At 34.7% G+C, this 18,381-nt stretch overlaps 1 protein-coding gene across 4 annotated transcripts in view; it reads right to left on the reverse strand.

Annotated features, from left to right (window-relative positions):
* Positions 1 to 18,381, reverse strand: part of HMGCLL1 (3-hydroxy-3-methylglutaryl-CoA lyase like 1) — a 176,124-nt gene that overhangs the window by 82,243 nt on the left and 75,500 nt on the right. For 3 of the 4 annotated variants that reach the window (XR_011650074.1, XM_004453640.5, XM_004453639.4), the window contains one exon: positions 13,492 to 13,680. The exons of the other annotated variant lie outside the window; for it this stretch is intronic. Coding sequence is in view for 2 of the 3 variants with exons in the window: in XM_004453640.5 (XP_004453697.1) it covers positions 13,492 to 13,680 (189 nt within the window). In the remaining variant the exon portion in view is untranslated. The remainder of the gene's footprint in view (positions 1 to 13,491; positions 13,681 to 18,381) is intronic. 4 annotated transcript variants of the gene reach the window in all.

Raw genomic sequence — 18,381 nt, forward strand, 5'->3', positions numbered from 1 at the left:
TTTATAAATGGAGATGTGACTGAAAATGGTAGTCTAGGTATGTAAATGCCAATTGACAGAATGCTAGAGAATAATCTAGGAACTGAATAGCACAGTAAGCCAAGAGTTAACAGTACAGAAGCAAGAGTGTTCTTTGTTAACTAGAGGAAATGTACATCACTACTATAGGGTGCTGGAAATGTGGAGAAGCATGGGAAAAATACAGCTGGAGTGACCTATGCATCTATGCCAAAGATGTACTGTGTTAATACTGAGGCAGTATGGAAAATGTGAGCCAAATGTAAACTATGGACATGCTAACCATCAGATGACATTATCTTTTCTGCAGTGAATTTCCACCACAGTGTGGTGTGTTGATGGAGGGGTGTTGTTTGGGAATTCTGCATATTTGCATGATTGTTTTAGAAGTTTACAATTTCTGTCTTAAAAAATAATAATAGGGTGGGTTGGGGGGAAAACACACCAAATATAAGATAAGGAATATGATTAGTAGTAAGATTTTGACAATATTTTTTTTCATAATTTAAAACAAATGTCTCACGACAATGCAAGGTGTTGGTAGAGGGTTGATGTATAGGACCCCTGTATGATGTTATGCATATTTGCTTTGTAAGTTCATAAGTTTTACTATACACTTAATTGTTTTTGTTTGTTCATAGGTAAATGATATAAAGATAATAATAATAGGGCCGGTTGGGGAAATAATTTGGTTAGTAATAATATTTTGACAATGCTCTTTAGTTATTAGTTAAAAAGGTTTAACAACAATGCAAGTTTTTGGTGGTGGGGTGAGTTGTGGGTGTCCTGTGTGATGTTATGTATATTTGTTTTTTAAGTTCACAACTATTGTTATACACTTGTTTGTGTGCTTATGTATGAATGATATGCTTCAATAAATTTTTAAAAAATAAAAAATAAAATATGCACACTTCAGAACAAAACAAAACTACACAAAAACACACTGCAATATGGTTGAACAGAAGAGATATGCAGAAATATAATTACAAATGTACATGTATGCATCTATTGTTTTCACTCACTTTATCTCACCACAGTTCCACAGATTCATTCTAAATTCCAATTCTTAAATCATCCTTACTTCTATTACCAATCTAATACAGAACTCTTTTGTTTCAAAAAATGACAGTTACTTTCTATTTGGATCCTGGATTACTAAAGAGCTCAGAATTCTGTTTACAAATTTCCTTTTCTCCATACTCAGTACCCTCTTCAAAAATTTAGACCAGTTTTCTAAAACTCAAATGCTTACAGGTGCAAAGCAAGCAAATGGATATAAGATTCAAGCCAGATATAAGATCTTAGACTACAGCGTACTTGATTTTGAGGAGCTACTTGTAACTTATTCCTACTCTATTGTTGCCCTGCAAGACTAAGGACACACTTTAATAGATAAATTAACACGTCATCAACAGCCACAATAAGGATTTTCATGTGAATTCTCATAATTTAGGAATGTAAGTAATCCATTTCTATCGATCTATCTAACTTAATTTTATGCACCAGAACTGTAGGGAATTGAATGGCTTTTCAGTATCTACTGAGACAATGAAATAATTTTTAGTATTTTTCTTATTGATGTGTTATTTTGATAATTTTCTTATGAATTACCAGCCTCAATTTCCTAGGCTAATGCACTCTCAATTATAGTGGTTTATTCTACAACAACAAAGAATTTATGGGTAAAGCAATAAGCATATTTGTGTTAAGATATTTCCTTGCTAATGCTATCTTTTCAGTCACACATTTCAAGTCAAATGCCCAAGAGAATCTCCTCTTCACCTGTTTCCCCATCACTCTTTCCTCCATTTTAACTCCATGCACATGTAAAAATTATTTAAAGGAATTCTGGTTTCATTTTCACTTTTTCATAACTTAGTCACATCTTCCTACTGTACCACACATTAACTCACTGTAATTTCAGCCGGGAACACACTTTCCATCTTCTCATTCTACAGTAAGACACAACCATTCAAAATAAGTGAACATATACTATCACTACATTGCAAACATATTAATATTTCTAAATTACAATTACTTTGAATTAGCATGATCTCAGGTATATAGAAGATCCTTAAATCTTGGGGAGTTCTGTGTCCTTTTGCTTTTTAATCAAATGAGGCACCAATGAACCAGAGTAAAATTATAAGTTTCCTTCACTCCTTTATTGATGTTATGTCTTAGTGATAAGCTTCTGTTGTTGTTTTTTTCTTTATTTTTAAAGGAGCTTTAGATTACATAATGTTACATAAAAAATATAGGGGATCCCAATATACCACCTTCCTCCCACCCAAACTTCCCACATTAACAGTATCTTTCATTATTGTGGTACATTTGTTAGACTTGATGAACACATATTAAGTATTGCTACTAGGCATGATCTGTAGTTTACATTATGGTTTACACTTTGCACCACCCAATTTTATAAGTTTTGACAAAATATATTAATATAATGGCCTATATTTGTCATTGCAGTATCACGCAGAACAACTCCAATGCCCTAAAAATGCCCTATGTGCCATCTATTCTTCCCTGCCCCCCTCTCAGAATCTCTGGTGACCACTTTCTTAATATCAATGTTACAAGTTCTTCCATTGCTAGAATAATAATAAGTCTATTTTAGACGATAGTTTCAATCCCCCCCCCCATGTTTGTTCATTCCTCTATCTTGAGGATTTGGGGATGGTGATGTCCCTTCTCAATATTTTATTTCTTTTCTTGTGAATTTTTAAAACAAAAGTACTTTTAAAATAACACTGTTGGCCTTCTTACAACTGAAGTGGGTACAGCTATTTCTCATTCTAAGGTCTGTTATCTATAAAGCCTTGTGTATTTTCATGAGGAAGGGATCCAAAATGTCTATGTAGAAAAATAAATAACATTTTCTTTCCTTACAGAAAGGAAACTGTATTCTTTTAATTTGAACATTCAACTGAAAACAGTAGGTTTTAGTTACTGAAGCAAATGTTTCTTTCTTTAAGATTGTTTACTGAACTGAATACATTTTATACTAAGAAATGTGAGCTCTATTTAGTTATCTTTAGTTACTGTGAGATCAAAGTTAAAGGAACTTAATTTTCAAAGAATCCCCTTCAAACCTCAACTTTTCTTTTTAAACCTCAGGATATTGATGTCATAAAAATATTTTCCGTATCTTATAAGGAAAGTTTTGCCCCAAGAAATTGCTCAATGCATTTATGAATTAATATAAAAGAGTTTAAATTTTAAAACACAAGTAAATATAAGAATATTCTGAGAAATTTTAAGAAACATTCCTATTTAATGGAGAAATGAAACTTGGAGAGATTAATGATTTCTGAATGAAAAGAGAAAGAGAGATTGATTGAACACCAAGGAATTCAACATTAGGAAGAAAAGCAGACACATGTATTACAGAGTTTTTAACCATGGAAAAAGACTCTAAATTCATAGGCATTTAATAGAAAGAAAATTATCAAATTTCATTTTGTATATAAATAATAACCTGGATAAATGAAAAAAACAGCATCAATTTCTTGGATGGGAATCTCTCTAAATTAACCTATCTACTTAATGTAATGGATGGATATCTTAGGGATAGAGTTTTGCACAAATTTATTTAAAATTCAATTAGACAAAATAAATATGTAAAAATAATCAAGAAGGGTTTGATAAAAAGATTAACAAAGGGATCATATCATACATAAAGCCACATTAATTAAAGTGTGGTACAAAATAAATGGCCAAAGGGGCAACAAGAGACAACATGAACTGAGTTTAAGTTCTAGTTCTACCTCCTATCAGGTAGGGAACTTTGGGCAATTAACCTTACCTTGTTAAATCTCATTTGCCTCACTAAAAATAAGTAGTAAAAAAAGTCCTAATTTCATAAGGTTGTTGCAAGGACTGAATGAGATAATTTGGGTAAAACAAAATATAAAATTTTAACAGAGATCAGCTATAGAATAGATGTTCTAGTGATAGACTCAAGAAAATATGAACATAATATATATCAAAGTTGTTTTATATTGATGGGGAAAGAATGGATAATATAGTTATTGAATAATAATGTATATAAAATAAATTTCTATATTAAAACTTGAATAAAGATAAAATCCAGTTGGATTAAAGATTTGAATATAAGAATTGAAGCCAAAGAAATGATACATAATCATGTTTCTCATCTAGAAGTAAGGAATACCCTTCCAAGCATAACTCCAAAGGCAGAGGCCATAAAAGAAAGACAACATGGCATCCACAGTCCTCATTTTACTTAACTCATCTTCAGGACTTATCTTGAAACCCTTCCTCCTTTAGATTCTATGACTCAAGACTCTCTTGGTTTTCTCCTACCTCATAAGTCACTGTGTCTTAGTCTTTTCAGTGTCTTCTCCCTGAAGAGGTGGTGGACAGCCACAGTGCAGATTCAAAGGACAGGACACAAGACAAGACGATTGACTGAAGCCATAGGAAGAAATAAAATCTCCAGTGAAGATAAGGACATGCGTAAATACAAATACCAGTACTATTATATACATTTTTTTGAATGCCACTTTTTACTCCTATATCATCTAAAAGACAAATGCAAAAAAACGTAATGATAAATCAGTGGTTTTGGACTCATAATGTATAAACATGTAATTGTGACAAGAACTACATAAAGGTGGGAGGAAGAAGAGGTATAGGACTACAGTGTGTGTATACTATTGAAGTTAAGTTGGAGCAAACGAGTCTGTTATAGATTTAGGATGTTAAATTTGAAGAAAATACAGAGAAATAAAAGGTAGATTACAGATTACCAGGGGTGGGACCATGGGGTAATAGGGAATTAAGGCAAAATGAGTGAAGGTTTCTGTTTGGGTTGTAAGGTACTGCAACACTGTTAATGTGATTAATACCACTGAATAGTAGGCTTGGGTGGAGTTGGGATGGTTCTTTGAGTTTCCTATGCTGCTCAAAGCAAATACCATGAAATGGGTTGGTTTAAACCATGGGAATTCATTAGCTTACAGTTTTGAGGTTGGGCAAACACCCAAATCAAGGCATTATTAAGGTGATGTTTTGGTCCCAAAGACCAGCAGCTAGTGACCTCTGGCTCTTCTGTCACATGGCAAGGCACATGGCAGTATCTCCTGGTCTCTTCCTTCTCTTCCAGGTTTCATTGATTTAAGCTTTCTTTCTCTCTGACAATATTCATTCCATTCAAAAAGGACTCCAGTAATAGGATTAAGGTCCATTCAGAATGAGGTTGGTCACACTTTAATGAAGGAGCCTCATCAAAAGGTCCTACTTACAGTGGGTTTACACCCACAGAAATGGATTAAAGAACATGTTTTTCTTTGATACATATGTATATATGTTTCCACAGTAAGAAAATAAAGAAAAACTAAAGCGGTAATTGCCACTAAATGCAATGCATGATACTGGATAGGATCTGAGAATGGAGAAGAAAAGGATCAAAAGAACATTACTGGAACATAAGAAAAGTACTGGAATAACAGAATGCAAGCTTTATATCAGTGTTAAATTTCTTGAGCTTGATAATTTTACTTTAGATGATCATATAAGTGAATACCCTTGTTTGGAGGAAATGTACATGGAATTATGTGTTCAAGGTATATGATGTAATGCCACCTGCTCTGAAATGTTTAGATGATGATACATGATAGACAGATAGATAGATGATTGATAGAGGATGGATGATAGATATGTAGATATATAGGTGATAGATACATAGATATATAGAGAATGATATGGCAAAGGTGGCAAAAGGTTAAAATTGGTAGATATGGGTATCTGGGGAGTGGGAGGTGTTGGAGTTCTCTGTTTGACTTTGAATTATTTTTGTAATTCTCCTGTAAGTTTGAAATCATTTCAAAATAAAAAGTTTAAAAAAGTGGATAAACCTCATCATAACTGCTTTAAACAACAATAACTTAACGAATATAGAATTTAAGTATGACTGTATATTCTAAGTATATTTGATGTGCAGACCTTCTGGAAGTCTATTTTCCTGAGGGACTAAAGGGACCCCTAGAAGTATCTACAGAGTAATTTGGAGGGAAACTCTGGAGGATGACTGAAGCAATGTGGAATATGAGCTCATGAAATGAGGATTACCATCATTGACAATCCCCTGCCTCTGATCTCATAGAGCCGGCAAAGCCATGGAAAGCTCGAATATCCTAATGGCGTCCGCCAATTTTTCAAGCTTGCAACCTTAGAATCGTTGTTCTCTTTCTCTCTCCCTGACCCTTATTCTTCACCATTCCACCTTATGTACACTCACAAGCAATTCTTAATGCTACTGAACCTGATTGGAACAGCCTTTCTCATTTGTGCCCTTCATTTTTATTTCATCTTCATCATTTATCACCAGGAACAGGACAGTTGCAGGAGTCTTCTCCCTAGTTTCTTTGTCGCCAGTCCCCATACTTTTGCCTTTCATGTCTGCCCTACCCAGAATCATGCCAGTCCAGAATTTGGAGTGAACTTCCTAAAACAAGACATGATTCAAGTCGTCCCCAATTAAAAAGATCCAGTGGTTGTCTTCTGCCTTCAATATAAAAAAACAAACAACTCTTCCATGTTTGTTGCAAACAACGCTTCCCTGGTTTCCTGTGACATTTTACCTACATCTTCCTCTACTTCACTGGAAACTCTGTAAGGTCAGGAATCTGAGTTTGTTATTGAATGCATCCTCCCAGGATGAGAGCACTTTACTTTTTGAATTAAATAAATATTACATACATATTTTTAAAGGTCAAGAATAACCTAGTTAGCAGAATAGGAAAATTTCCTAAACTAGGAGTGAAAAGCTAACAGATTTTTTACTTTTAGCTACTATAGCTATCAGTAATTCCAGTTGTGAATTTTTTTAGTGCTGGGCATTTAAGCATTAACTGGTTGTGTTACATTAAGCTAAATTACAGCCATGAGAGTAATACTTTATGTTCAATACCAAAGTGAATGAGTTCAAACCAATATTCCAAAGGAAAAGGTCTGTGTTACATTACTTTAAAGGGCAAGAGTGTATGTACATAAAATTTCCCTGTAAATATGAACTTGCAAGTAAGAAAAATGAGATAAAAAAGAAACATGAAAAGAAATTAGGAAATAAAAAACTTAATGTATTTTATACAAACAACAGGGCATAACAACAAGATTTCCAAATTAAAGCCACATGTGTTGGAGGAGATGGATGCAACAAGTACTTGGTTTAAAACAAGTTATTGAAAAGAAGTTTAAAGTAATAAGATAAGACATTTACAGAATGTATAGAAGAGGTGCTAGAAAAGCTAATGTGTTTTGGAATTTCCATCTTTTATGCCAACGAAGAATCATATCATATCCTGGCCCCAAACTCTACAAATATAAAAGTTAAGTCCTAAAGAGAAGAAACATTAGACTGAAAAGAATATGTGTATGATTAGATGATGTTATTTTCTTAAAGGGTGTAAAGAAACAAGAATTTATTTTAAATTAATAATGACTATTTTTTAAAAAGTAACCATTAACCAGGATAAGTCTGTCCTTCTGATTAAAAACTTGCATTAATATATGCAAGAAAATAAAATAACAGCTGAAGCCCAGGATTACTGGCCCACTCACTTTCTTTAAGGTGGTAAAGACAAAGAGGTGTTTATGAATCTAATATTTGGGTTTAACATGATCACACTAATATGAGCAAACAAGATCTTCTGATTAATTAGATCTGCCTTGAATAGATGAAGAGAGTTTCTTAATAGAGGTATGGACTTGTACTGGAATTTATCTTCTAGTGTTACAATCTTCTTCCCTATGAGGAGATGGAAATCCAAAGAAATGAGAGCCATTCCCTAGAAAGTGGAAAAGTCAGTGCATTAGTCAACATAATGTTGATTAGGAGTCTTAGGCAAAAAAAAGGAATACCAATTGGGGATGGAGATCATGAAGTGTAAAGATCTTTTCCTAGGTCTACCCTGTTAGCTCACAGTGTCAACTGTAAGTTAAAGGAGCTGGTATTGGCAGGAAGACAATGATAAAAAGATTGCTAAACAATGAGTAAAAATACAAACAAAACAAAAGTCTTCTGTTGAGTCCAATGTTCACTCTTCTTCACTCTTCTGCCTAATAGACTATTTTTAATAGAAAAAAAACCTGATAATAAGTTTTTAAACTGTTTACCTATTTGATCAGCATTGATGAAATGCTGTAGGAGACAGAGAGCAATATTTGTACTTGGTGAGCTTCAATCTTTTGATCTAAGCCTAATCTGCTACATAAGGTTTAAATATTTTAATTTTTAACACTTTATAGTAAATTTTATGAATTATTAAATGTTGATTAATTGAATGCCAGTTTAACATACTATCCTCTCTTCAAGCTCACAAGCAGTTTTCTCCAACTACCCATTAAATACCATGGATATACAGAAATCAGTGAAAATTATGATACCCCTGGAGACAAAAACGAAATGGTCACCTATTGCCAAATCAGAAAGAAATTCATACTATCTAAGGCTGTTGGAGGTAAATCAAAGGCACAAAAATGATTCAGATGTGTATTCATTCTTCATCACTGATATAAGAAATTTAATTACTGGAAAAATATGAAGGCACTTAGTTAACTAAGGTTAATTGTGCAGCAAGATGAATTATGTCATCATTTTAAAACTTTTGTAAATAATTAGGAAAATTAAGTTAAACATCTTTCTTGACAGCACTGCTGCTCAAAACCTTTAACATACTATCCAGCCTGATGAAATAAATATCTGTTGAATAAATGAATGATTCATTTTTAAAAAAAATCTCTATAGAAGCATACAGCTTTCAGGTTCTCTGGTCATATAAATCTTTGTTTAATCCCTTGCACACCTATTTCTATTTAGTTGCTTAACAGATGTTGAAGAAATGAATAATATCTAATTGCATGTATTTTTAAAACAAATTTACAATGCGTTGCTTTATGTTTCCTGGTTATAATCACAAATATCTGAGTAATAAAAGTAGTTAGGATTATTATGAAAAATTATAATACATTCAATAATATTAAGCATTAACCAAGAGCATTGTAACCAAGTCATTGTTCTAAAATATTGACTTCTCATTTCACTTTACTTTTGCATGATCCAGAAGGAAGACATCATTACTTCCATTCTACAAATAAGTAACTGAGAAACAGAGAGGCTCAGCTGAGATTTTAAAAATTCTCTGACGTTGAGTTTTTTAATACTCTTTGAGAACCTTAGAAACACAATACATGAAGAAAGATATGATGTTTTTTGGCATTTAAATGTGGTTTAGTAAGAGTCAATATAAAACTTAAATGCTTTTGATGTAAAAAATTAGGCAAATAATTTGGTCTTCCTAAAAGAATAATAATAAACATATGGAAAACATTATGAGTAAAGGCATGTAGGCAAAGAGTTGACGTTAGTTTAAGAGGAAAAAAGCACAAATTATATCTTCAGGAGAAACCTAAATAGTATCTGTTCTGCTTGAGCTCTATGATACCAATTAATGTGTGACAGTTATTTGTTGTATTGTAACTCATTTGTTTTATTCTTTTTTTACCCAGTTATAAAGACTCAAATCATTTCAGTGGAGAAAAACAGAGACTGGGCAATTGTTGGGTATTAAGTAGATTAAACAATTTGTCAACTGGCATTTTATTTAGGTACCTGGGAATATGCAGGAGAATGAAGTTCAATTTTTATGTAAAAAAAATTAAGTCAAGTATATTGGTGCATGTAAGGTTCTTCCGTTACTAAAACTTTGTACACTCTATCACCTCATTTTCAAACTCTTTGGTTTTGAATGGTTATAAATCTCCCACACTTAAATCTATGGTCTCAGAGTAATTTCTCTATATTAAGTAATATCTGGTAATTATAATTTCTTGCCTTCCATACAGCCATCTCCAGTTCTATAAGTCATATGTTTAAGTAATAAAAATTATAATAAAACCTGGGAGTCCAAGAAAGATCTCTCTACTATATGGCTGGTAGTGCTTTCCAGACTGAGTGGGGGGAAGTTACATTTATAACTCTCATTTGTTTCCTAACATTATAGCCAAGTTTCCACTTATTACGTCTCCTTGCCTTAATAATAACTTCAGTTTGTAGCACTGTAAATTGTTTCTCCAACCCAAAATTAAAGCAAATGACATCCACTCCACATCCATAATCAATTATACTAGAAATCACTTCAAAGATTCCATTTTAAAAAATGAAGTATGGCCACTGCTTCCTGAAGCCAAGTTTAGCCATGTTCATAATGAAATTGTACTTTCTCTGATTTCTTTTCTATTTAAACATAGGTAGATTTTTCCAAGACATTTTTTTCTCTGCCACTAAAAATAAACATGGTTTTTCATTGTTCTTATAGGGAGGGATAGGGCAATGAGAAGAAGGTCCTAGTGGATTCTGCCTACTCGGTTCTGCTGACAACCAGTACCTGTGGGCTATTGGAATGACATTCCACCTACCACATTTGTTTGTCTGTCTTTATATACACAAAAAGTTCCATAACATGTAAAGATTATCAGCTGCACACAGTTTCCAGATAGCAGTAGGGTATATTTTTTCTTATGTTGACAATGGCTTATCAAACTATACGACTGTGGAAAGCAGTGAATAGCAGAAAAGACCAGAAGCTCTATAACTCTTAGCATTTTAGCTTTCTCAGCAAATCTCTGCTTTTTGACTATTTCTTCAATCACTCCTATATACTATCCTCTGTGGCTTCATGTCATGTTGTTTATTATACAAGCCACCGTTACCCTCTTATCCATTTATGTACCCTGTGACTATATAAATGAGGCACTAGGGTAATGTAACACAAAGCTGGAAGTATGCTATTGTTTTTCCCAGGCCCTTGCCTCCCTTCTGCCCCCTTGTCTCCCATATACACACAGTTTCTGCACATAATAAAAGAACAGAAACACAGAATCAGATGCTTACAGAGACTACCAAGTAACTACTATAGAACCTTCTGAAGTGTAGCCCAACAACCTCTTTCCCAGGACACACATCCATGCATGCATGCAAGCACATACAACCCAAATAGTTTTCGGGTATCTAGGGTTGAGAACGTGCTTTTTCAGAGAAAATTTGTATTCTTCCTGTCATCTGAAGGTGCTACCAACCTAGGTCCATTTGGAAATAATTTAACTGCTTGGGCCTTTCAAATTATGCAGGCAATGTGAATTTGAACCCTTAAAGCACATGAAACTAAAGTTTGTGAATTATAAAGGAAGACTGTATTTTTCTTCCTCCCACAGCCAAAGCCATGACAAATAAATATGCTTGCTTTCTCCCTATGTGGATAGAATTTTTCTGATTTACCCTTTCACTGAGGGTATGTTGTCTTTGGGGGACTCTGGCCTTATCCACGTTCTCTTTTGTGCTCTCCATATTGCTTCAGCTAACGCTTGTCTCCTGTCCCCCTGTGTATTAATCAGGGTTCTCTAGGGAAACAAAACCAACAGGAGATATTGTAAATACTATTATGATAATTTTATAAAATCATCTCCTGTGACTGTGGGAGTGCACAAGTCCAAACTGAGTAGGGCAGACCGCAACCTGTGAACTCCAATGACGAGGAGCTCCCCAGGAAAAGCTGGCTTGCTGTGTAGAGACAAAAACTCCCTCCTCTGACTGCTGAAATCATCATTTCTCCTTTCAAGGCCTTCAATTGATTGGATGAGACTTCTCTCATTGTTGAAGACATTCTCCTCAGTTGATCGAAGATGTAATCAGCCACAGACGCTATCAACTTAATGATGTTGAAAGTCCACGAAATGTCCTCACAATTAAGCCAGTGCTTGCTTGACCAAACAACCCAGGTACCATTACCTGGCCAAGTTGACACATGAACCATCACACCTTGCATGGTTGTTACAGGGTGAGAAATTACCCACAGTGTCAGTCCTGACCGCTCTATAAATATAGCCTGATTCAACAGATTTTCCAACCCTTAGTCTTCCCTTAACGTTAGCCTTCCTCAGTTCTTAAGACATGATCTTTCCCCCTCCCAAGGCCTTTGTCAAAATATTGGTTCATCTGCTTGAAACATTCTTTACACACACACCCTAGTGGGGCTGGCTTCTTTTCATTCTTTAGATATAATTTTAACTATTACCTCTGCAGATAAGACTTCCTAAACTATGAAAATTACTCAGGACTATCAGCAATGTTGTTCACTTGAGTGTTTTCAAGAGGCAGACAAAGGCCAGAAACAGAAGTTTGGGTTTCCAGATTTTGCACAGAAAACAGAATTAAACTAGCATTCATTATAATAAAAATATACCACACTAATAAATATTACATTTTTCAAAGTGTTACTTTATATAAAATTTATCCCTTCAGAGAAACTGGCTGGGGGACACTACTCAGGATTGTCTCAGGAATACTTAATAAGTTGCAGTTATGGCTTACATTACCCCAATGTAATTCCCTATTGCTTTAGAAACTAGAATACCTAGGGAAAGAAAATTGTAAAAATTCCTATGCCAAAAGACCATGGGATAACATTTACTCTTCCCTCTGGTTTAATACAGTGCTCCTTGCCTGCTTCCAGAGGCTAAGTATTTGCACACATATGCTGTAAAGTCAAAACAAGCCCTTGCTGGGCTTGATATTTGGGTTTTTTTTTTCTACTTTTTAAACAATGCACTTTAGGACAGTGGCATTTAGCTTTACATGTTGAATTTCTGCCTCTTTAAAAAAAAACTTAACTTTCCTATGGTCTCATCTTTAGTTATCAAAACTTTTGTTCTAAGAACATCAAATGAATATCTGTAGCTAAGTTTAAGAAACTAACAGAAAATTAAAAATAACACTCTTATAATGCTTATCTCTATAATTTTATATAAATGCATTTAAAATAACAGCTGTCATTAGAGTTTGATAAGCAATTATTAATCCACCAACTTTCCAGATCTCTTAATTTTGATCATCTAGTGGAATTTACTTAATAAGAAACAGGATTTATGTCACAAATAAGCTTGCCAACATAAGGAAACATTTTAAGCAAAATAATCTATATTTCATCACCATATCTTCTCATCATAGAGAACCACATTACCAAAAGAAGAATGAGTTATATGATTACAATAGTCCCCAAACTCTTTTTGAGCTTTGAACTCCTCAAAAATGCCATCATATTTCAGTCTATTAAGTTTTGTGGCTGAGAGCATATGGGAGTTGAAACAAGCAGGTATAGTTCTGATAGGCTTGGTAGTTTAAAAGAACAAATTCACAGATCTTATCAAATCAAATAAATATTAATGAGACCTATTTCCCTAACAAACATGTGGAATTTACAAATATTTCCTGAGATCCCTTTCATGTGGCAGCAACTGTTTCAACTTATATTTATGACATTTTATAAACATTAGCTCATTAAAATTCTCAATAATGTTTAAAACAATGTGTTAAAAACAAGGGCACATATCCATACATACCTATACACATACACACACATACGCACATACACACAGAACAAAAAATACCTGAAGGGCTGTGAGGATATTTGCTAAGGCTTGTCCATATGTGTCATGACAGTGAACGGCAAGAGCCCCTGGTGGGATTTCTTTCATGACATTTTCCAACATTCTTTTCATGCTTCCCGGAGTTCCCACTCCAATTGTATCTCCCAGAGAAATCTCATAACAGCCCATGCCATACAATCTTTTAGACACCTGTTGAGAAAGTTGAAGTACTAGTAAAACAATGGAAATGAACAGTCATAAGCACTGATGTTCCTCAGCAAACATCACCTAGAAGGAAAAAAAATCACAACTAACATCAGTTACCTAGAACTCCCATCCATGGAGAACATATATTTTAGTTTTCTTATCTTTTCCCCTCCCTATCAAATCTTAAGTATTATATAAAACTTGGAATGACATTACTCAAATTATCTTTTTCTGAAATTCAAGCTTGCACTAGTCATATCTATCTACCTGTATATATGATAAAATTTTAAATTTGAAGCTACAATTTCAACGTTAAGAGGCTTGCATTTCTTACACTTTAATCAGGCAGAAGCAATGCAAATGTACTTCAGAAGGCATTAGATTCAGGAACAAGAATATCAATACCAGTTTCAGCTCTGTCATTAACTAGTTTTGTAATTAATTGGTAGAGTCACTTAATATTTGTGGCTTAATTTTTCAGGCTTACAGATGAATGCAGTTGTTCTAGGTAAACTCTAAAACTTTTCCAGCCAAATAAGTCAGGTTACTTTCAAAGACAACGTGAGTTTGCATGAAGGCAGCATGATATGTTGAAAAAGACATGGGTTCTGGAATCAGACAAGCCAGGATTTCAGTTTTAGCTCCTGCTCATGTTAACCATGTGACACTGGCAGGAGATTAACCAATCTGAACCACAGTCCCTAATCTGTAAAATGCATAAAACAGGCCTCATTTACCTATTTCCTAAGTGTTAATTTCCTCATCTAAAAAGAACTGTGATAATAATAATGATGCTAATCATACCATGTGTTTGGTGTGAAAATGAAATTAGATGGTCTAGAAATCACTCTACTCATCATCTGTACACAGTCAGTCATTCATTCACTCAATTTATAGTTCTTTAGTGCCTATTTTATGCCAGTCACAGGCACTATTATGCCTCAGCAAACATAAACTAGAAGTAAAAATAGGAACAAACAGTGACATAGCATATGCTCTCAATGAACCTGTAGTTAACTGGGGACAGACCATAGTCAATCCCACTCAGGAATGCATAAAGAAAAGCAAAAATAATAATTCTGAAAGAAAGAAATAGGATCCTAAGAGCACATAGCAAAGGAACTTGATCCATATCTTTCAAGTATGAAGGACCAAAGTGACAACTCGGGATAAAGTAGGATTAATTTGTTGGCGATGAGAAATAAAGTTATGGGAAGACGATTCTGTGTAGAACATAAAATGCAGTTGGATATGAAATGCAAAGAGTATTTCAAGTAGAAATCTCCTTGTTAATCAAATGTGGCCTCTAGCTAAGCCAAACTCAGCAAATAAATGTACTACCTTCCCCGCAGCGTGGGACACGATTCCTGGAAATGAGCCTCCCTAGCACAGAGCAATTAATACCAAACACCAATTAGCAAAGCATTTGGAAAAAGACCTTGACCAAAAGGGGGAAATATAAATACAAACGAGCTTTTATGGCTAAGTGATTTCAAAATGAGTGGGAAGGTCATTCCAGAGGTTATACTTATGCATGTCTCAGGCAGAACTCAGTAACTGCCACAGTAAACAAAGCCTCAAATAGGGGTGCTCCTGAGGATTGTAGAGCCATCTGGACACGAGAGGCAAGGCACACAACCCCATGAAATCAGCAGCCTGTTGTTGGGCTTTACCTTGAAATACATGATAATCTATTTCTCCAATGTAACACAGTTAGACTGATTTATAACTTCCCTACACATGATTCTTGTACCCCTTTAATTTGAGCCTATAATTAGTACTATATTCAATAAATATACATCTCAGAGACATAACTTTGGTGTGTTCAATGACAGGTGATCTCTAAATCTCAGAAGATTTGCAACCAACACCTATACTTCAGTTAATCCCATTTACCCAGGACAACTAACAAGATGATGATGGACAGCCCCCACCCCAAAAAACAGAGAGAATCTACAACTGCAAGCAAAACAGCTCATTCCATCTGCCCCATAACATCGAAGTCCCTTCTCAATCTGAGGTACGGTGGGCATAACCATCCCATATCCTCTGGTTTGAAGAATGAACAAACGTAAGGAGAGAATGCAACCATGGACAGTCAACTTATCAATACTGCAGCATCAGAAGAACTTATAACATTGATATAAAGATAGTGGTTACCAGAGATTCTGAAGGAAGTGGGAGGGAAGAATAGGTGGACCACAGGGCATTTTTAAAGCACTGGAATTAAGTGCAAACCACAGTGTAAGCTATAGACCTTGGCTAGTAGCAATGCTTCAATATTTATTCACCAATTGTAACAAATTTACCACAATATTGTAAGATGTTATTAACTGAGGATAATGTGGGAGGGGGTTGGATAAATGAGAATCCATTATACTTTCAATGTAAATTTTCTGTAATCTAAAACATCATTAAAATAAAGTTTAATATATAAATATATATATAAAGCAAAACAAGTAGACAGCTTTTTAAATGAGCTTTACCTTGTAAAAACTTTGTTAAAATAAAAATAAACTTTGGGGCTGATTTTTTTTTAATGTAAACAAAATATAAGTACATGGTATTCCCTCTGCTTAGCACATTTTTCTGCATTTACTAGGAGCTTCAGCAACTGTATAAAGAATCTTATGATCAACAGAAAAGAGTCAAATTAAAGAGTAAAAAATTTCAATTTTATTAAACAAAATACTTAAGTTTGGAAAAGGATGTTGATAATGTTATGAAAATTTTAAATGACCATATTTAAAAGTATACATACTTTTTAGAAATTATCAGTTATACGCTATCATGGAAAGACAAAGACTGGGAAATGGATGTGGCTCCCATCTACCATATAGGAGGTCCAGGGTTCAATGCCCAGGGCCTCCTGGTAAGGGCAAGCTGGCCCACACAGAGTGCCGGCCCACACTGGAATGCCACCCTGTGCAGGAGTGCCCCCCAGGGTGGGAATGCAGCCCAGCATAGGAAAGCTGCCCTACACAGGAGTGCCAGCCAACACTGAGAGCTGACACAGCAAAATGACACAACAAGAGACACAGAGGAGAGAAAATAAGAAGACATAGCAGAACGGGAAGTCGAGGTGGTGCAAGAGAGTAATCACCTCTCTCCCACACTGGGAGGTCCCAAATCAGTTCCCAGAGCTGCCTAATGAGAATACAAGCAGACACAGAAGAACACACAGCAAATGGACACAGAGAGCAGACAACGGGAGGAGAGGAGAAGGGGAGAAATAAATAAAATAAATCTTAAAAAAAAGACAAAGACTAAGAAATGGATTAAGTTCATGAATAAATAGAGTACATAGGTTACTTTTTAATGTTCAGATAATTAGTACAATAAAATTTAATATACATGGGCACATATTTTGTCAAAGAAATTTTGAAAACATTTTGAAAAGAAATATTTTATGGGTACACCAATGTAATAAAATCAATGTATTGGTTAAGAAATAAATATTTCAAAATTTACCTAATTTTAATTATTTTTGGTGCACTTTTCAAATTCAAGTGGGTCTTAGTTTGGATAATAATATCTTATGGTTACTCAATACATGATTCAAACCACATTGCACATGGAAACCTGCAATAAGATCATACTGGTTTTCTTTTGCTGTGCAACTAATTACCACAAACTTAGAAGCTTGAAACAACACATATTCATTATTTCACAGTTTCCATGTGTCAGGAGTCTGAAAATGGCTTAAATGGTTCTTCTCTGCTCAGACTCTTATAAGACTACAATCCAGGTGTCAGCTGAATTGTACAATTATCTTTATACTTGACTAGGAAGAACCTGTTTCCAAGTTCATTCAGATTTTGGTGTTATTAGGAATCCATGCCACAAGGAGAGGTAAAGTGCAGTGCTTCAGTCATTAGTCTCAGCCAAGATGCCAAAATGAGATTGAAGAAGCCATCTTGTAACTAGATCCCAAAACCTACAGTCTTCCCAGCTGATACCCTAGAAATTGTGTAGAAAGGAAGAGTTTTCCCTCTAATGTTTTCCCTAATTTCTCACCCACAACACCCATGAGCACAATAAAGTTGTTATTTTATGGCTTGTATTTGAGATAGTCTGTTGCAACATTGGTAAGTGGAACATTTATTAAGCATTCATGTACACTTCTCAGGAAACTCTAATATAATTCAAAATGTCTTTGGCAAAACGGTGAATAAAAGCATAGTGAAAGTTTGGGGAATTTCATAGAATAGCAATTTTTAAATCTTTTCAATTATATTTTCCCATGCATTGAAATTACACGCATACTAAAAAGCAAGCAAACAAAACATTCTTCTTTCATATCTATTACCAGGAATTAGTTCATTAAGGTTATATTGCTAGAAGCTCATTTTTTAAAATTAAATCATCATTTGTCAAATTAATCATTTTACATTTAAAAGAGCTGTGAAAAATCTATGATAAAGTGGATGGGGGTGGATTAGCAGTTGATAGGGGCAAAAGAGTTGGAGGGATGTGAGTTGGGTTGATGGTGCTGTGATGTGAGTGTAAGCAGGGTTGGGGGGTGGATTGGGCTTTCCAAGGAGCTAGGGGGCAAGAGGACTGCAGGAAGGAACAGGTGAACTCTGGGGAGGTTGAGTACTGTAGTTGAGAATACAATTGTGGGAGTATTCTTTGAGCAGGGGAGGGCCACTGGTGCAGGGTGTCAGTAGTAGGGGGATGTGTGGGAAAGAGTGCACCTGGGGC

The sequence above is a fragment of the Dasypus novemcinctus genome, chromosome 11 (assembly GCF_030445035.2).
Source record: "Dasypus novemcinctus isolate mDasNov1 chromosome 11, mDasNov1.1.hap2, whole genome shotgun sequence".
NCBI lineage: Eukaryota > Metazoa > Chordata > Mammalia > Cingulata > Dasypodidae > Dasypus > Dasypus novemcinctus.